General features: G+C 30.8%; 4 protein-coding genes across 9 annotated transcripts; 2 read left to right on the top strand and 2 right to left on the bottom strand.

Annotated features, from left to right (window-relative positions):
• Positions 1–1,332: 1,332 nt before the first annotated feature.
• On the top strand, positions 1,333–7,207 carry LOC126850864 (myelin P2 protein). Of its 2 annotated transcripts, none has more exons than XM_050594272.1 (3): positions 1,333–1,540; positions 5,113–5,384; positions 6,711–7,207. In XM_050594272.1, the coding sequence occupies exons 1-3, from the start codon at positions 1,462–1,464 to the stop codon at positions 6,762–6,764; spliced, it is 405 nt and encodes a 134-aa protein (XP_050450229.1). In that variant the 5' UTR covers positions 1,333–1,461; the 3' UTR covers positions 6,765–7,207. The 2 variants fall into 2 exon arrangements, with proteins under 2 accessions (XP_050450229.1, XP_050450228.1); XM_050594271.1 differs by lacking the exon at positions 1,333–1,540 and adding an exon at positions 4,321–4,504.
• LOC126850849 (cell cycle checkpoint protein RAD1) lies at positions 7,080–8,711 on the bottom strand. 3 transcript variants are annotated; one of them, XM_050594242.1, is made up of 6 exons: positions 8,603–8,711; positions 8,311–8,532; positions 8,039–8,233; positions 7,663–7,938; positions 7,453–7,497; positions 7,080–7,335 (listed from the first exon to the last, which is right to left on the bottom strand). In XM_050594242.1, exons 1-5 carry the CDS (start codon positions 8,699–8,701, stop codon positions 7,468–7,470), a joined length of 822 nt encoding a protein of 273 aa, XP_050450199.1. In that variant the 5' UTR covers positions 8,702–8,711; the 3' UTR covers positions 7,080–7,335; positions 7,453–7,467. The 3 variants fall into 3 exon arrangements, with proteins under 3 accessions (XP_050450199.1, XP_050450198.1, XP_050450197.1); XM_050594241.1 differs by lacking the exon at positions 7,080–7,335 and having other exon boundaries at positions 7,357–7,497; XM_050594240.1 differs by lacking the exons at positions 7,080–7,335; positions 7,453–7,497 and having other exon boundaries at positions 7,507–7,938.
• On the bottom strand, positions 8,691–10,098 carry LOC126850858 (zinc finger SWIM domain-containing protein 7-like). The gene is made up of 4 exons (XM_050594262.1): positions 9,877–10,098; positions 9,377–9,713; positions 8,988–9,219; positions 8,691–8,853 (listed from the first exon to the last, which is right to left on the bottom strand). Exons 2-4 carry the CDS (start codon positions 9,633–9,635, stop codon positions 8,691–8,693), a joined length of 654 nt encoding a protein of 217 aa, XP_050450219.1. The 5' UTR covers positions 9,636–9,713; positions 9,877–10,098.
• Positions 10,099–10,146: 48 nt separating this feature from the next.
• Positions 10,147–16,984, top strand: LOC126850801 (uncharacterized). Of its 3 annotated transcripts, XM_050594142.1 has the most exons (10): positions 10,147–10,216; positions 10,279–10,428; positions 10,618–13,058; positions 13,175–13,267; positions 13,370–13,457; positions 13,602–14,145; positions 14,214–14,354; positions 15,356–15,599; positions 15,910–15,969; positions 16,722–16,984. In XM_050594142.1, the coding sequence occupies exons 2-6, from the start codon at positions 10,374–10,376 to the stop codon at positions 13,727–13,729; spliced, it is 2,805 nt and encodes a 934-aa protein (XP_050450099.1). In that variant the 5' UTR covers positions 10,147–10,216; positions 10,279–10,373; the 3' UTR covers positions 13,730–14,145; positions 14,214–14,354; positions 15,356–15,599; positions 15,910–15,969; positions 16,722–16,984. The 3 variants fall into 3 exon arrangements, 2 of the variants coding, with proteins under 2 accessions (XP_050450099.1, XP_050450098.1); XM_050594141.1 differs by having other exon boundaries at positions 10,165–10,428; XR_007687595.1 differs by lacking the exons at positions 10,147–10,216; positions 10,279–10,428; positions 10,618–13,058; ... (2 more) ...; positions 13,602–14,145; positions 14,214–14,354 and adding an exon at positions 14,838–14,860.
• Positions 16,985–19,441: the final 2,457 nt, after the last annotated feature.

Genomic DNA, 19,441 nt, shown 5'->3' with positions numbered 1-19,441 from the left:
GTATCAGACAAATGTGAAATCACGAGTTGCTTTCTTTTACGCTATTGCTCCGGTGTATCTGGAAAATCCCATCTATCTATAAATCATTGCGTCTATATATAAATTTAATGTCTATCTTAATTATTGGATCTTTTATTTAGAAAAATTGTTGGAAAAATTACTACTCATTGCTGAGAATATACGAAGAAGATTGAAGCAGTATCTTCGATGATGATTTAATATCATTGCGATATTAGAAAAAGTGCAATAAAAACAGATTATTTATTATCTTAACGTAATGCGTAACACATATCATGAAGAAATGAGATAAGATCGTCACGACATTGTATGTACTAACATCGTGACAAATAGGGTTTCGCTAGGCTTTCTGAATGAGAATCAAAATATGAATAGTATAACAACCATATAATGTAGAACTTTGGTAACATAAAATTACGAGAAGATTACAAGGACATTAAGTGCCATTAATTCACAGTAAGTGCCGTTTCAAACATAGGAACGATTCGTCGCAAAGTCGTGCACACTGATCCAACGATCAATAAGAAACGAGCATCGTATGATCTGTGTATGCGTACCTCGTATCACGCATGACAAATGTTTGATAGTATACATTCGACTTTGCGTTATTCATGAACTTTGTATTAACCGTCTAACGCATATTCTAAACTAATTAGCGCTTACTGCACTTAATTGGGAAGAAAAATGTTAACATTAATCGCAATATTTTCTGTTTTAACGCCGTTGAAATTGCATGTTAAAGTCATAATAAATTGTGGTCCCTTTCTAGTAATCATATTTATTGGATCAATATAATAATTTGTCGCGGTGAGTTTAGAATTTGTCTTATTAGCAGAGTTGTGTTTATTGTCCGATATGTCATTCACGTATGAAAGGGATAAATGCACAATCGACATACATATTACGCGAGCGAGAAGGAGACGAACATTACGTAGACATGACATCGGGTACTGTACCGGTGTCCTGCGCCGCAGCTGTGCGAATAGATTTCGAAGAGGGGGAAGCATCCGGGTGTGAGCGAGCGAGAAATTTCGTATTCGCTAGTGGAAGGGCGGAAGGACCATAGGAGGAAAGAGGATGGAGATCGAAGAAAGAGAGAGAGACGAGACGAGTTAACGAGGGAAAAGGGCGGCTACGGTTGGGAGCAGGAGGAGGAAGTACAGAGAGAGGGAGCACGACCCCGCTATTGAAGGTGGAAAGAGCAAACGACGAGTGTGAGAGAGACGAGGAGAGAGAATGAAAGACAGAAAGAGATAAGGGAATAGTTCGGGGGAGATGGAGTTTTCGTATCTAGGCACTCCCGCCTCATCCTGAGGTTCCTGTTCAGTTCGCGTAATCGTGTCGACCGGATCAGGTGTCGGTCATAAATCTCGATTCTATTGACTAATCTTGCATCATTTCTCTTATTCTCCACGTGTTATCGGAAGCGTTTCCTTAAACATCATGTCCATCAACGAGATTCTTGGAAAACGTTACAAGCTCTCTAGTAGCGAAAATTTCGACGATTTTATGAAGGCACTCGGTATGTAATCGAACATGATTTTTAACATCGTTTCGATCAAAATGCATTAGAAATCTTAATTTGTAAATTACATGATTGAATATATGAAAAAGCATATAATAAACTTAAAAAGCAGCACATCCTCTTTTAATATTCTTGTAATTATTGTTTTAAATTATAATCATTTATCTAAAAAACTGATTTTACTATCATCAAATAATCTTCATCTCTATCATCAAAATGTTATCATCAAATATTTCTTTTGCAATTTTGTTAATATTCTGTGCTAAAATTTACGCTGTAATTGTATTGATCTCTACGGGTCTCTTTTAAATCTTGACAGCCGGATATCGAATGTTGCGCAATATTTAACAAGTTTTTTCCTTTACGTATTATTCTCTGTCAAAGAGACTTTTTAAAAAGGATATTATATCATCATGTCCTTAGTATTAAATGCGTCATTTTAAAACCCCATTTATAAATATCTTATTACTTTAAATGTGATAAATAAAATTGCATTTCATTCTGATAGGAATTTAAAATAATCCTAGTCGCGTTACAGACAAAAAAATAAAATTAGATAATTTTATTTCACGATATGTTCATCGACAATGAACCTTTAATAATAACAATTAATAAAGGCATTAAAAATCCGAGTTTTTCAGTATAATAATAAACGATAAAACAATCCATAAAACGTACAATGAGTTTCTTAATAAATAATTTATTAGCGCGTGATCTTTGAACCGCACTGTATAAATAGCAAATACATTATGAGGATATACTATTATTGTAATAAGATCTGTTGTTAGCTGTGTCGCGCTATGTTTGTAAATGTTATATACACTCGCAAATATAGGCACATTGATTTTACGAGCGTGTATAGAACGTGATCAAACATATGATTATTATACGAAAGGCACGAAAAGTTGCGATGTAAACATTGAAGGATGTCTCGAAGGACGTTAACACTCAAAATAACACTGCTCATTCACAGGATTTCAAGAAAATATTATATGCTCGAAAATATCAACGAAACTTAATCTTGGCAGATCGGTCGATCTATAATTTTAAACATTTCTATTTTAGTTCCGGCACGCAACTTCGTCTATTTACTAAAAATAATTCAATGTAAATAACTTCCGCATGTACTGTTATACCGTAAGCTTAATCATTTAATTAGCTATGCTTGTGCATTAGCGAGATATCAATAAAGACGGGGATGATAATCAATTTTAATACATCAAATTACGTCCTCATCTTCGTGCAACGACCTGACCTCGATCTTAATTCCAACTGTCTACTGTGGATTGTCTGATTGACTGTCTAATTTAACACTTGAAAATTAATTCATCGACGAGATTAATAAATCATAATTATTAGTCGTGGATCAATTAGTCGTAGCTGTAAAACACATTTGCATTTCCAAATTTTTAATTTTCTTCTAAAATAAATTAATGTATGTAGAATATTGTAGAAATATTGTAGAATTAGCGATTTATATCATATATCATTTTCTACGAATAACAAAAGTCGCATTAAATTTTCTTTCTAAAAAAAAGCGTCTTTAAACAAATGCTAGTTTTATATATATATATATATATATAAAAAAAGGAAAATTCTCCTTATTTTGACCTCATCGAGAGATTCGATCTTTATCGAAATTAATCATTGCACAAGTCTAAAGTTTGTTGGCTCAAAGATAAGAAATAGATAAAGAAAAAGAAAAGACTGATAATATCGCGTATATATATTTTTTGTTTCTCTCTTTCTTTTTCTCTGCTGCTTTTGTACCTAACCTAACCATATTATCAGCAATTTAATGATACAACAGGTCAAGCAAAGTTTGCAGAACCATTCATTGACTGTCAACATTCCCGCCCTCGCTCATCGTTGTTACGATAATCATCGAGAGTCATTCGCCGGAAATTAAATAAGAGAGCAAGTCTAGACGCATCGCGTCTTTCGACGCATTGCCGTGCGTCGAGTCGGCTACATCGCAGAAAATAATATTCGTTTTTTTCCGAGAATACACACACATACACAAAACCGCAGAAAAGGCGACGATAAAATCGATAAGCGTTACTAGCTCGGCACGACTGTAAACTTATAATTTTGTTATCTTGCTGCAAGATAAAAGTACCTCGCTTTTCACGTAAAATCGCTTAGAAGAATATTTTTTCCTGCACATTCGTTGAACACGAGCTTAAAATCACAAAATTTTTAATATTAACTCAGTTTTTAATCAAATGACATTCGTCGTTTATTGCAAAGACAAGTAATCTCTTTAAGGCGCGTTCTATAATAGCTTTCTCTTATATAAAAATTATTGACTAAGTCATTGAAAATATGTTAGTCAAGTGAGACTCAATATTATCGTCTCGAGTCAATGATTATAGATTTCATTTTCGCTATTTCACATATTTTTCTCATCACTAGAATAATTACTATTAGAAATACATTAGCTTAGCCGCATTTAAAATAAAATAAGACACGGCGATTATATATTCTATTAGTTTAAAAAATTATTGTAAAAGGAGAAATATCTCTATAATTGTAGATTTTCATTCAGAATAATTCCTAGCAAACCTCGGCACGTATTCGTATATTACAAATTCGCATATGTTAATATATCATTATAATGAAGATAATTTTTTTGTAGTCTATAAATAGCACGCGCTCACTCGGTTCTGGGTTCAAACTTCAAAGTTACATCTCGCCTTGAATTTTAACTCGCGGATAACAGTCCTGCTGTTTGTATGATATAAGCCTGCCTACTTACCTAGACGATGTATGTATAGTCTGATCAATTGTGAAAGCGTGCGTGCATAAATCATGCGAACCAGCCGTGCCATTAGTCAGTTTCGTTCACGCAGGCATCGGTGAAACATCGAACAATGTCATCCGAGATATTAAGCGGTATTCTAGGCAAGCGTTACAAGCTCGTAACGAGCGAAAAGTTCGACGAGTACATGAAAGCCTTAGGTGAGATGACACGCGCTTCAACGTATTTGGTATAAATTATCCGAGATTTATCATGATGTTATTTTATTGATTCTCCAACCCATCGATTATTTCTTAACAACAATGTGGGTTTAACAGTTCTTATATTGTAACGATAAAAAAATGTGTGTGAAGAGTCTTTCGAGAGATAAACTTAAAGTGTGCAAATTGATAAATAAAACTTCATCTCCCATTTAATTATAAGTGGTTTTTTAAATAGATAATTTAAATATTATCAAAGCTCGATACGATATCATAATATATTCTTCGTTAATTATGTAATCTTGTTTTAATTTTTAGGATACAACTTTTTTATGCTTAACCTTTAACCTTTTTCAATTAATTTAAATATATATTAATGTCAATTCCTAATATATGGAAAAAGCTTATATATATCTATTATAATATATATCTATTTCAATTTATAGAATTTGTAAAGTATTAAAAGGTCTATGAGAATAATAGCACTGAATAAATTTGAAAAAACGAATCATCTATATAAAAATAGCATCTGACAAATTAAAATTCTGATAATGAAAAAAAGCTAGTAAAATTTGAGACGATTTTAAATAATTATCACCTTATTTTAGGCGTGGGTATGGTGACGCGGAAAATGGGTGCTACGGTCAGTCCTGTCGTCGAATTGACGGAGAAAGACGGAGTGTATACTCTAAAGACGACTAGTACCTTCAAAAACACGGAAATAAAATTCAAACTTGGCGAAGAATTCGATGAAGACACCGTGGACGGTAGAAAAGTGAAGAGTGTCTGCACTCTGGAAGGTAATAAACTCATACAGGTGCAGAAAGGCGATAAGAATACTACGATTGAAAGAGAATTCACACCTACAGAGATGAAAGCGGTAAGCGATTTTTAAACTCAGAAAAATTAATTTACTTGTATATTTACATATCGCTATAAAGACATCCCTAATTTTCAATAAAAGCGATTAAACAAGATAATATAATATAAAGCAACACAAGTTATTATATAATAATAATCTAAAATTAATAAAATGTAAGTAATAATTCTCGCAGTCATATAGCTTAATGAATCGTAATCATGTGATCAAAATTTACATATAAAAGATTGATAAAAAAGATTGATACAAAAGATTGAGTTCAATGTTTAAGACGTAAAAAGAGATCAACGTTTTATAAATTAATAAAGTTGTTATAATTTATATATATAATTATAGCTGTGCGAAAATATTTACTACTTAAGTTTTCTTACTTTAAGATCAATAATATTTGATCGTTGTACTGTTCAGATAACAAGATGTGACTTTTAACCAAGCAAATATTAAGCAAAAATTATCCTGTCTATTTGTATATCTCTTTTTTATGATTAAAGTTTGCGAAGATAATAAACTGGCAAACTTGTAGCTGTGTGTCTCTATTACTCTATTATATAGAGAATAACTAGAAACATTTAAACAAAATCATCATCATTAATTAATATCATTAATATATAATGATATTTATAAAAATATTTTTTTTATTATTTTGCCTGCATGCAACATATAGAAAATAATAATAAAATTATTATTACCTTCAGAAAAATTGCCTTTTACCTGTTGTTATATTTCTACTTCAAAATAAGCAATTTTCATTATTATTCTATATTTATAATAGAGACATTCAAGATTACTGTTTTAAATATCTCAGTATGTTAATTCGGATAAAGTATGTACATCCTAATAATTCATAATAGAACACAAATTGGATCATTATAACAATGACGTGCTTAATCGTAATGGAAGCTGCATTCGTACGTGCTTATATCCTTTCTTTCTAAACACTTGTACTTTGATGCGTATATCGCTTATGCGGTTCCCGATTAAAGTACAAAAGCTACGTGCAGGAACGCAATACGTCAAGGGACCGTTGCACGAGCGGCTAATGTTATAATGATCCGTCAAATGTCCGGTCAATTATCGCGTGCGCTTCTCCTGTTCGTGACACGTACAATTCTGCAGCTCCAAAACGGCACCAATAAAGATCCATTGATCCGTCTGGCGATACGTGTTAATGCCGTGAGATACTGGCGCTCGAATATTTCCCGCACTCTTTTCTCTCTCTCTAACTTGTGTAGAAATTACTACCGATAATATCGATATAAAGGATTACTATTACGGCAAAATCTATTGCTATGAAATATTATTGAAATTATGCTATTTCTATTGCAGATCATGAAAGTTGATGATATTGTTTGCACAAGAGTATATAAGATCCAGGAATAAAAGTCAGTTGAGAAAACTGATAATGAGGCGCGTGCACAACTGTGTATGTATGTTTTTAGAAGAGAAAAGGTGTAAATTACTGTTTAAAATCTGTCGTTCGAGCACGAATAAAGTATTTTTATGCATTGGCGTGCATATTGAATCACATATGTAAACCATTTATAATTCGTGTCAAAATGTAATGAAAAAAATTACGCACAATATATTGTTTTCCTACAAAGTTAGAATTTACATTTAATTCATATTTAATCTTTAAATCTGCATGTGTTTATAAAATGAATATAGCAAATAATAATTAAAACAAATATTAGCTGCTTACATTATGCACATTTCCTGATATATTTACATATTATGTACTACATAATGTTCCATGTACAGCAGTGTAACTGCGTTACCTATTGTGTATGTGAAGATAAATAAAAAATGTTTTTTTCTACAAATAATGATTAACGGAAATGTCCGGATATTTCCATTACAATTTTTTTACCTTGTAACTTTTACAAAATGCGCATAAATATGTATATAGCGAAAAATAAAATTATATAATATTTAAAAGAAAGATCTAAGATATCTGAAAATATAAAAAAAACATAATGTGTATATTAAATATATTTAATCATTTAGTAATAAAAAATTTTACATAAATAGGCATTTAAACATATTCTGACTGATTCAATATGTATCATACCCGTATTATCACTATTTAATCGTCCATATCTATTAATGGAGATATCTGTAAATGAAAGATATAAATTTATTTCCATAATGTATCAAATATTACAATATCAAATATCAAATTAACTGATTGTTGTATAAAAAGAGAGAATGCATGCTGAAAATTAATTATTAAACTATTGAGAGCTCTCTGATTATTACACTTTGTTATAAAAAATCTTACATAATATTCCATGTAACAAGTATGCCCATTTTCGGTTTTTATCATATATTGAAAATTTAATATTCCAGTACTATTAGTTCTTAGGCAAACTTTGTTAGCACACGATAAAGCTTTCATCGCCGGTTTAATGTGTGCTAACTTGAAACTGGATGTTGCTGTTGATGTACATTGAAAAGTATCTATCAAAGCACTATTATGAGGCAAATCAATATGACAAATACCACCTAGACCATTTGTGCTAATTCTGAAGAAAGGATCATCTGGTGATAAATGAAACTAAAACGTGAAGTAGTAGAGTATTTTAAAAAGCTAAAATTAAATTACTTAAATAATCTCAAAATTACTTAAATAATACACAAAATTATTCTCATTATACCTCGACTAATTCGCTAGTTGGATCTAATTCGGCTATGATATCTTTTAACAATTCTGTTTGTAACACTACTTTATTTACAATATTTTCGGCCTCCAGATGAAAATCTAATAATGTATCTACCTCTAGTGTTTTCAAAGAGCAATCTGTGATGACACCATCTTCTTCAATGATAATACTTACAGGATAACCTGTACCCTACGATGAATAATAACAATATTGATATAGTTTTAACATTATATGCGATACTAGTTTTATTAAGATATCCAATTTACTTTGTAAAACATTTGCACTGCAACTGAATTATCTTGTGAAGCAGGCCAGAACATACAAAGGCACTCTACTAATATATTTAAACTTAATGAAAAAGTCACATCCTCTTTTAATTCAAACTCATCGAAAACTGCAGATGGAATATATACAGTAGCCTGCATACATTTTGCATCTTCTACTGTAATTTTTAATCCATTTTCACTGCCGAAGCAAATAGCTGTAGTCTGAATAATACTATATGAATATTTTACATCATGATAGAAATAAACATAAGTATAAATGTATCTAAAGTACCTCCTTAAAATTAATAGCTTTTAACAATTGTATTACAGTCTTTAAATTTGTCAATCCCATTTTTGCAACCAATAAGTAATCTTCAATGTTAGAGAGCATTATGTTTGTACGAAACCTGATATAACAATAAATTATCAAATTGTTTCTGTGTTAATTGTTGATGCAACAATTTTTCATTATCAACACTGGCTAGCCAAGCTGCCAAAACGTGTTTACAAGTAAAAGCAGACCGATCTCTTAATACCTGATGTCTATAACATTAAAAGTCACACATATAAAGATTTTTTATAATATATCAGCTATTTATTATAAAATTTTAAATTTTGGAAATATATTTTGCTATTCTGTTAAAATTGTTATAAGTGATTTATAGAGAATATTATACCTAAAAGCTGTACAAGTACAATAATTTATTTCAGGAAAAAGTGTGTATGATACTCCAGAATGTCCTTTAACTTGCATCAACCAACTGACCTCACTTACACTTTTGTATGGTTCTGTTATAATCGTACTAGATGTCGAAACTTGTGTCACTCGTTTTTGTTCATATAAATCTAAGGCTCTTTCGAATGTTCTGTTAAATAGCTTGTATAGTTTTAGTAGATTTTGATCAGAAACTGAAAGTATTTAATACTTTATTAAGACAACTGGAAAGATTATTGCAATATTTAATAAAATTTTAGTTTTAATTTTTTAATCATTCCGACTTCATTCAATGCTTCTTTCTAAAAATAACCGATAAATTTTAATTTATATAAAACACAAACTACATACATTTTTTCTCTCTTTCAAAATCATCGGTTGCTTCTTTTAATACATTATCTATGAAATCCGGATATTGTTGATCGTATATAGTAGAAGGTGATAAGACGACGTTTTCTTCTTGATCGCGATTCATCAGAGTGAATGAAAGTTTTGAATTTGAAAAATCTAAACTTTCTCTGAATTGAAATGCGCTGTTGTTATAACTCTTCAAAATACAATGTAGTCCACATCCACAGATGATATAAGATGTAGTCGTCTCGACTCTCATTTGTGAGCAAGCATATATATATAAATATCATAAACTGTAGAAAGTATAGACTGTTGGAGTGATGTAAGGAAGCCAGCACTGTAACAAACGAAATATAAAATGTCTTTCTCTCTCTCTCTCCTTGAATTTAATTTTTCCAATTTTTGTATTTTTAATTTGATACATTGCACAATTAAAACTAGTAATATTTCTCTCAACTATTTTTTATATGAAAGCGTGAAGCGTGGGCCGATATATTTACATGTGATCAATTAGGTTGATGCATGTGGAATAATCATATCCATAGTATTCTTTCTCCGAAAAAGTAACATTTTGATTTGAGGCTATGTGACTGAACTTTGGCGCGCATGAGCGCCTTCCCCTTCTAAACACAGGTTGCGTTCCGTTTCACGCATAGAGCGCATAGATCGCCTGAAAATCTATAGTTCACGTAACATATATTATAGATTTCCAAGCGATCTATGCGCTCTCTGCGTGAAACGGAACGCAACCACAATAGAACAAGATGGCAGTCTGGCAGCATGAACAGTGAAGTCTGTTTTCTGTTCCTTGCCATAAAGAGAAGAGAAGAAGAAGAAGAGGTTGGTGCACCTGATTGTTCAAAAATAAGTAATACAGCATAAATTTGATTAAGCCGTTACAGGTGTCTCACGTTTCCATAAATTTCTGAAAGAATTGGATATAAAAATCGATTTATTTTTGCATTAAAATTGTTACTTGGTGAAATATAAGGTTAAAATGAACAATCGACGAAGACGTGCTGATGATTTCACAGATTCCTTGACCAGTTTTCGTAAGTGTAATAATGTTTTTATATCTTATAACTGAAATTTCATGAAATCTATTGTGTATCTAATATATATATCTATTATATATTGCTAAGCCGGCTTTAAACAATTTATAATTTATGACACATATAAAATATGGCTGACGTTTGAACATATCTTAAATAAATATCTTAAATAAATATGAATGTTTACAGATCAAATAATACATGAAGAAAAACAAACTTTGAGTGTATCGCAAGGAAATTTGGAAGACAACTCAGAAATTAATTCTATGAGAGATATGCAATGTGAAAGTGTAAGCAATAATGAATCTCGTGCTAGTTCTATTATTATAGCAGGTAGTTTAGGTCATCGGCAACATATTTCATCAGATCTATGTAAGATTGTTGAGGATAATAGTAATATCACATATAATAATAATCAAGCTCGAATAAGAGATGTATTAGGTGTGTCTGATGAAACATCATATTTGTCATTGAGACCTGATTTAAATAAATGTATAAATTTGTTTCACAATGAGGATATAAGTAAGGAACATCATACTTTTGAAGAATATCCAAATCATGATTCCATGTTGTTTGAGATTAAAGTTAACAAAGATATTTATCATTGTCACTTAAAGAAAAATAAGACTGTAGAGGTACAATGTGATTTAATTAGAGATCGTCCATGTGCTTTATCATTAAATTCATTGGCTGATGCAAGCATATCAATAAAGAATCAAGATGTAATTAACAAAAAACTTCAAAGGTCTAAAAGCTGCAGTATGCTGTACAGTAATTTGAAGAAGGATGCAAATCATAATATTAAATCTAGATACTTTTCTGTAGCATCTACAGATTCTGCTACAAGAAAAAGTAGTTATGAAAAAATTGACACAATTCTATTTAATGCCTTGTCATTATCGAAGCCTTCTATTTTATCAAACAAGACGAACGATTTCCATTCTACTTCTGAAGATCAGAAGTATGATTTAACAAACAGCGACACTAGTTCAAAAGAGCAAGTTAGTTCTTTTGAATTAAAAACATTTTTGCATTCATTGGAACAACAAAAGCCAAACGAGACAGTTGTGCAAGAACGTTTGCTGAGGCGTTTGTCTGCTAACTTCTATAATTCACCAAAAACTTTTACAGAAAAATTACTAACAATTATTGAAGAATCAGTTATAAATGATGACTCTTGTGCACAATTAGAATACCCAGAAGTTAGCTTATGTAGATTAACTGAAGAACTTCGAAAAATGTGCAAATTTATAGAGGATGAAACTATTCCAGAATGGCCTCAGTCTCCAAGCATGTCGACATCAATTTGTCTACGACAAAGAAGTCGAGAACCTAAATCTCCCTTGCAGAAATCCATTAATGCTTTTACATCTCGAGATAAAGACTTATATTTAGACATGCCTGTTTCTCCTCGATGTAAAATTAAAAGTCCAAAGAAAATTTGTCAGCATACATTAAAAACATCAAAAAATATTGTATATAATACGAAAAACCCACTGCATGATAGTACAAGTACATTTGAATCTTTAGAGGCATTTTGCGAAAAACTTTATGCTGATGAATTCAGAGCTCTTCCAATAAAGGAGAAAAATTTGTTACCCTCGCAAAATATAGAGAGCATTTTAGATGTATGTGAAAATCAAATGGCTTCTTTAGAAAATTCACTCGACATTCACGAACAACTCAAGAAAGCTGCATTTACTTCAAATTTAGCAAGCCAATCTAATAATAAAGTACCTGAAACACAGAATCTTCAATACAAATTGCTAACTCATGAAAAATACAATAAGACAGATTCGAAGAAAATATCTGATACATTTAAGCAATGGACTAAAGATAATAAATCTTATGAAACGATTGAACCAGATGATTTGGAAAATACAATCATGTATGAAATAGCAAAAAAAAGACAAAGATGTCTCGACACGGCAAAGGTAATAATGGAAATTGACACGAATTCGGAGCTAGTAAAGGAGAAACAAATATGCCCAAAGATTGTCAACGACTCCTTATCGACTAATGATGCTAAATTCATGGAAACACTAATGTCTGTTAAGAGATATCAAGAGTATTTGGAAGAGCACAAATCTATACTGAATTTATTTCGACCTAAATCATGCAGTTCTCGTATTCCTGACAAAAAAGATGTTCAAACGAAGGAGATATCCAGAAAAGATTTTGGTTCTCGTCGTTTAGGAGATAAAGTCGAGAATGCGATATTAGAAGAACCAGAGTTTTCAAGAATGAGAAAGAAGAGTAGAAGTCCTTTATTAGCAAAATGTTCTACTAATAAACTAGTTGTTTCAAAACCAAGATTATTTGTGACTCCTGGAAAAACGGTTGTTAAAAAAAGTTGTAAGCCAAAACGCACATACTTTCCTAATCTAGTGCAAGGAATGAGTAAAGAAAAGAACGTTAGTTCGCATCTGAAAAATATTTATCGACAAATAGAAAGTTACGATCATGTAGTATCACCAGTTGGAATATATATAAAGGGTACGGATCCTCATCTGATGAAAAATTTACGACCTAAAACGGACGAAAATCTATTAACACCTAGAAAAAAGCAGATTATGCAATCTCGCAGCCCAAAACCGAAGTTTCGACTATCTCCGAAACAGACAAAAGAGGTAAGCAAGTATTAATAAAGATATAAATGAAAAAAAGGTATAAATGAAAAAGATATAATTTGCAAAATTGTTTACAAGATGTATTGAGAATCCATCATACTTTAACATTATTTTAGACAATGACTAAAACAGTGGTAAGAGATGAAAATATTGCTCATAATTTTCTACACCCAAAAGTACATTATAAGCTTCCCTCGCATGTACGGACGGTATGTAATTTGTGTATCAAAAATCAGATTTTATACTTATAAATTTAAAATACAATATAACTGTAATGACGTAACAATTTTATAGATCTATATATCTTTTAGATAAAAGAAACAGAAAATCGAAAAGTGGGAAACCGCATAAAGGAATTATTACGTTCAACACAAGATAAAGTCGTAATTCGACATGAAGGTAATATAATATTTATAAATCATGGATCAATCAATTATTTTTGCATATATGAAAATATATGTACAGAGTTTTTGTATAAAAAGAAAGAGTTTATGGATTTTAAAAATAATATTTACAATTTAATTTTTGTTTGCATTATTTCAGATCGAATAAAATCAGTTCAAACAAATTATTTGAAGCAACCTGAAATTCATTACGATTCCGCAGAAGAATCCGTGCATATTGAGCAAACAGCGCGTAAAACGTGTTTTTCTCGTATACAAAAGAATTAGTGGCTGTTACTCTATGTAATTTGCTCTAATTTATTAACTGGAGATCGATAATGCATTATAAAGAAATACTATATAATACATGTTATAATTCATATTTTCATTAAAGTTGTATATCTTTTTATATATGAGATGTAAAATGTTTTATTAAATGTGCAATTTAAATTATTTTTTCGACATTAATTATTTTGCGCTTTCATAAAATAATATCTTATTGCATGCAATTGAGTAACCTTTTTCTAAAGAGTTTAATCACGATTACAACTGCTGTACAATTCAATTTCTTACTTCCGCTATCGACAGCAAGAATGAATTTATTTTTTGGATAGCTTCTTGGAGTTTCTTGAAGAGTAAGATGGCATACATAACGAAAAAAAGTAATGTACATCAGATCAATTCAGATTCTCATTTTTTTAATAGTAAGTATATTGATCTAATTTTTAAGGTGTAGCATTCTATATCGATATTATGTTGAGTGTTATTGCAGGTATCTTGCTCAAAATGCTGCAAAAATATTTAACAAAGCAATATAAATGCAAAATAAAAGCGAGCACGGATGATTTTAGAACAACGAATTCTCGAAGAAAAGTTTTATGAGAGATATCCTAAGATTTGTCATGGGAAGATGGTACGTTTAATGATAAAAGACCGATTTAAAATGTTTCATAAAATGAGTCATTGTGCAGAAATCTACCGCGTAGTATTATAGAGGAAGTTTCTCAAGTTCTTCTCTCGTTATCAATATAATGTGTAAAGCGCGATAATACTGCGACGTTTCTTGCAATTCTCGCGATTGGTTGAATTCGTCAGCGATATGACAGGACCGTCATATCACAAATCAATAACATTTTCGAGATCTGTGTCAATAACGCGGATATTTAATTTTTAATTACGTGAACAAAGGAAGGAGATTGTGTTATACGAGGACATGTATTACTACTGTGATTTGCATGCCTTGAGATAGTGTACTTGATCAAAATTTTTTTTAAAATTTTAGACAACGTTCCACTTCCTTGTATATAAATTAAAGAGACAGATTAAGCATCATGAAAAATATACATGAGCATTTATAAATATAATTCCATAAATAGTTCAGTTACCGCGGATATAGTGAGAATGCTATTTTCTATACAAGTAATTTTTATTGTCTATTGCATTAAATACTTAATTTGAATGGAATAAAAATTATCTATAAATAATTACATTTATAGATCCAAATTCTTTAGAGATACAATATGATATAAAAGATAAAATCAGAATAGATTAAAAGATTAATAGAAAAGGAGAAACGTGATAAAATTTAAAATTATATAAAAAATATAGACTTTTATGTTTTTTAATCTATTCTAATAGTTTATCTCTTACATTGTATCATTTTTAAAAAGTTTGTTTTAACGTGGTTATGAAATAAATGTTATTTTACTTAATCATTTAATATAATATTAATTCTGAAAGTTATTCGTTATTATTTAGTTAGTAATTATTATTAATGTTATAAAAAATAGTTTTTACATATTATATGCTACATTTCCTAATAATATAAATATGTATGTATATATATATATATATATATATATATATATATATATATATATATATATATTATATTAGAAAAACCCGTGCCGGCAGAATTGACACACAGCCCTGAGGAGTTGCGCATGGTACGCTTGTTGACGATTGCACACGCCGCGCATTATGTTTGTCAAGCCACACGGAACAAAACTAAGCTATGGTGGGGAGCGATCGATAAATTCGAAGCCGCAACGTCGTACCGGCAAGTAAGCATTCCGCTGCATTATCTAAGAGCTCGACAAACGAAGCGACAAGATAAAACCGATCAAGATGCCGGGACCAGGATGCGACAAGTGCAAGGGTGAGTGTGCTCATAAATTCTTAATGGACGTTAATGGATATAATTTGACATGACATGACATTTCCTCTCTATTATCACTGATAACGTATAAATTGATATAATGAAAAATAAGTAGAACACACGATCTTTTTTTTATGAAAACAATATGTAATTATCGATTTCTAATTCTCGTTGATTCGACAATTGTCAACTATTATGCAAATTTTTAAATTTATACGCGATTTTTAAATATTTTTTCTCAAATTTTATACAGCATCTAATTTCGTATGATATCGTATAAATATTTATACAATATTTAAATTCATTATAGACAAATGCAAGGATTGTAAATGCGGTGACAATTGCTCGTGCTGCGACTCTGGATGCAAAGGTAATATTAGAAATTAGTTCAGTCATTTGCTTGATTGCACAATTCACTTTGCTCATATATATATATATATATAATGAATCATTATTTTTAATTACGACTAGTTGAGTTGTCTAGTTCGTTTTCACGATATTGTATCAAGAAAATCTCTGAGCATAATATGTCGACCATTAAAAATGATTCTGATGAATAACTGTACTATTTTCGCTTTTCATCCCGAACAATGACTGGCTAATAACGGTTAATGCCGGTTCGTCGTGCAGCTTAGCATCGTACATCGTAATTTTGCAAACTTATAATACAATTTTATTGTATGGCGCAATTATATGCAATGTTATTCAAAGCTTCGCCGCGGCTCTCGTTCTTTACACGTAATAAAATGAGTGACGAGATTTCTTGGAAAATATTATGTATTCTACTTTCCTGCTTACATATATTTTGCCTTTTTTGTTCCATCTTTTATTTTCGATTTATAGAATGTTATGTTTAAATTACGCAGCAATAAACATAAAATGAAAATATTGACCAGAATAGTCTCAGAATACTGTAAGAGTTTCAATAGAGTAGTTTTTTTTTAAATAGTTATTTAAAGATTACTTATTTTAAAAGTTTTATATATAAATGTTTTTAGTGTTTTAGTGTTAAGTATAAAGTTTTTTTTCTCTCTCCATACAAAAATATGCTTTTTTTTTTTAATGTACATACCTAAGAAAAATTATGCAACTCAATAACTTACATTCTTTTTCTTTTTACAGATAAATGTGACTGCAAGACGGGTGGACAATGCACGTGCAAAGCTACATGCACTTGTTAATTAATGACAAAATATCATATAATCTGTACTAAAAATAAACTCATAATGGGTTAAAGTAAATCTAATATGTAGATCAAATTCGGACTTACTTTAGTATTGTCAAAGTAAGATTTTATGCTTTATAAAATTTATATGTTATGTGAACTTTTCCATTTTGTTAGATGAACAGCTAATGAGTTAATAAAATTTATAGATTTTAAATAATTTTATTTTATTGTTATAAATACATTTCCCATTTGTTTGTGCTACGATAATGGTAAAAAAGACTTATTACAAGAAAATAATATTATAAAGTAAAGTTAACATTTATTTCTCTCCATATTAATTCGCGTCCAGATTTAAATCGAAAATCTTAGTGGGAAAAAAGATATGTATTAAGAATATATTCTATATATTTTTTAAAATTTTTATTAATCTAATCTTTCTTAATGATCTTTTTATAGCGATAACTCGCAAGATAATGCCTACTGTTGTAATCAGTTTTGCTGACATTTTTGTTTAGAGAATGCGATCATATATACTACCATGTCTCAAAATCGCGAAATGTTCCAATCGTTAATATTTGTATGGTTCATTTAAGTCCGTTTATTTTGCTTGCATTTTTTACATTCAAATTCTTTGTTTTCTCGAATGTCCGAATATACACTCATGTCTTGTTTCAAGTATATATATTTCTGGGGATTGCAAACAAACAAACTTAAAAGATTTTATTTTCATAAAAAGTACTCACTGAGGGAGTACTTTTCGTTTTAGGGAATCCGTTTCTTTGAGCCGTTACATCTCCATTATAGTTATTATATTGTAATTATTAAATATGTATAATTTGTAATTAATATATTTTAACCAATTTTTCTAATATTAACTGCAATAATTTTCAAACTCTATTTTTACCTTGTACAAGAGTACTGCAATTAATTTGCGCTATGCATTCTATTACTTTAGGACTTTACGAAATACTTGAAATAAATATTTGCGCGGGAGATTTATGTTTAGGGCTACTTCGGTCAAATTACAGGGCGACCAACTAAATATTTGCGCGCGAATTCACTTTTAGGGCTACTTCGATCAAATGATTGGGTGATCAACATAAAAATTTCTCAATGGAATTCTCGTATATAATGTAATACAAATATATTAAAACTCTGCTCTTGGTCGCTCTGTAAATTAATTAACGATCAAATTAACCGGAATTTGGCCGAAAAGTGGCCCTTATATATATATATGTATTTATTTCACATTGAATGCAGTAAGCCACGTAGAACGAACAGCCCTGATTGCTGTGACGTGATTGGTTCGCTATTTCGATGTGCAAAATTGTCACTCTCGAACTGCTTCACTTCGATAGATTTTGAATCGCGATCGTTACAGTACATGTACGTGCGCGTCACGACGAAAATCACATCCAAATTCTCTCCGTATTTCTCGCGGTTATTACTGGCTGAAAGTGAGTATCGCAACCGAATACCTATCGCGGATGTTCCGTAAAGTATCGGGAATTCGTTATAGTTCATTAACTGTCGCGTATGATCGCCAAATATCATTATATCGTGATATCGATTTTCCGTTGATCTTAGAGAAAGAGAGAGAGAGAGAGAGAGAGAGAGAGAGAGAGAGGGAGGGAAGATTGAGACTTCTTCGGAATCCTCTCCATATTTCTCGCGATTTCTACTATTAAAGTGAGTCTCGCGGGCGAATATACTTATCGCAGGTATCTCGTAAAATGTCGCAGTGTATCAAATGCCACATATAATCGCCAGTACCATGATATATATCGCGATATCGGCGCTCTGGCGACCTTCGCGGCGGGGAGAGAGCGGGGGGAGGGCGGTGAAGATTTCTTTCGAATCCGTTTCGTATTTCTCGCGATTTCTACCGTAAAAGTGAATCTCGCACGTGAATATTTATCGCGGATGTTTCGTAAAGTATCGGGAATTCGTCTCGCGTAGTGCAATATCGTCGCAACATAACGAGTGCAAATTGTAAATTGCATTACTTTCATGGAAGGTAAATATGAAGTTCAAAAACTATTTTATTTAAATTAGAAAAATATATATTAACTATAAAAAAATTATATTATTTTTTAGATGATCGGCGATCTGTGAATAAGGAAGATATTAATGAAAAAGTCTACGCATATTCCAACCATCTCCTGAAGTGCAGCAATGGTATGAATTATTGCCAGATATTTATATCTTTAAATCATCATCGCTTTGTAATTGTAAAATAGTATTTTATTTCGTCGATAATCCGTTATTCGACATATCTATCTCCATCGGTAATACAATTTATTACTTGCTCATTGGTAAATCTGCTCTTATTTACCTTCAATCGTTAAGCACTATTATGATATTTAACTTGTCGGTATATAATCTATCGCTGTTGACGTCCTAAGAGGACGCCTCAGTCTGTGAAAACGCATACTTTTAATCATGCACTTTTGAATTGATTGATTCGCGATCAAATATTAATTCGCGAATTCTTTTACGAAATTCCTATTTTACATACTTCAAATATTAAAAAGAAAATGAAAGTAATCACATTTCTCTTTGATTGCGCGCCTATTTTACGCTTTTATAAATATACATATATAATATATATAAAAGAATATAATTACATTATTAATAATATCAATATATAAATAATAATTTTATTTTTTTGCAT

The sequence above is a fragment of the Cataglyphis hispanica genome, chromosome 7, assembly GCF_021464435.1.
Source record: "Cataglyphis hispanica isolate Lineage 1 chromosome 7, ULB_Chis1_1.0, whole genome shotgun sequence".
NCBI classification, from domain to species: domain Eukaryota; kingdom Metazoa; phylum Arthropoda; class Insecta; order Hymenoptera; family Formicidae; genus Cataglyphis; species Cataglyphis hispanica.
Note: the sequence above shows the minus strand (reverse complement) of the source record. Positions and strands in the feature narration are given on the sequence as shown.

Coding starts and splice junctions, on each gene's coding strand:
- LOC126850864 (XM_050594271.1), top strand. CDS start 4,417: ATGTCATCCGAGATATTAAGCGGTATTCTAGGCAAGCGTTACAAGCTC. Junction 4,505..5,112: donor CGAGTACATGAAAGCCTTAG/GTGAGATGACAC, acceptor ACCTTATTTTAG/GCGTGGGTATGGTGACGCGG. Junction 5,385..6,710: donor CACCTACAGAGATGAAAGCG/GTAAGCGATTTT, acceptor TTTCTATTGCAG/ATCATGAAAGTTGATGATAT.
- LOC126850849 (XM_050594240.1), bottom strand. CDS start 8,701: ATGCTCTCTAACATTGAAGATTACTTATTGGTTGCAAAAATGGGATTG. Junction 8,533..8,602: donor AAGCTATTAATTTTAAGGAG/GTACTTTAGATA, acceptor AGTATTATTCAG/ACTACAGCTATTTGCTTCGG. Junction 8,234..8,310: donor CAGTGCAAATGTTTTACAAA/GTAAATTGGATA, acceptor TATTCATCGTAG/GGTACAGGTTATCCTGTAAG.
- LOC126850858 (XM_050594262.1), bottom strand. CDS start 9,635: ATGAGAGTCGAGACGACTACATCTTATATCATCTGTGGATGTGGACTA. Junction 9,220..9,376: donor TTTTGAAAGAGAGAAAAAAT/GTATGTAGTTTG, acceptor AAATACTTTCAG/TTTCTGATCAAAATCTACTA. Junction 8,854..8,987: donor TGTACTTGTACAGCTTTTAG/GTATAATATTCT, acceptor TTAATGTTATAG/ACATCAGGTATTAAGAGATC.
- LOC126850801 (XM_050594142.1), top strand. CDS start 10,374: ATGAACAATCGACGAAGACGTGCTGATGATTTCACAGATTCCTTGACC. Junction 10,429..10,617: donor AGATTCCTTGACCAGTTTTC/GTAAGTGTAATA, acceptor GAATGTTTACAG/ATCAAATAATACATGAAGAA. Junction 13,458..13,601: donor AGTCGTAATTCGACATGAAG/GTAATATAATAT, acceptor GCATTATTTCAG/ATCGAATAAAATCAGTTCAA.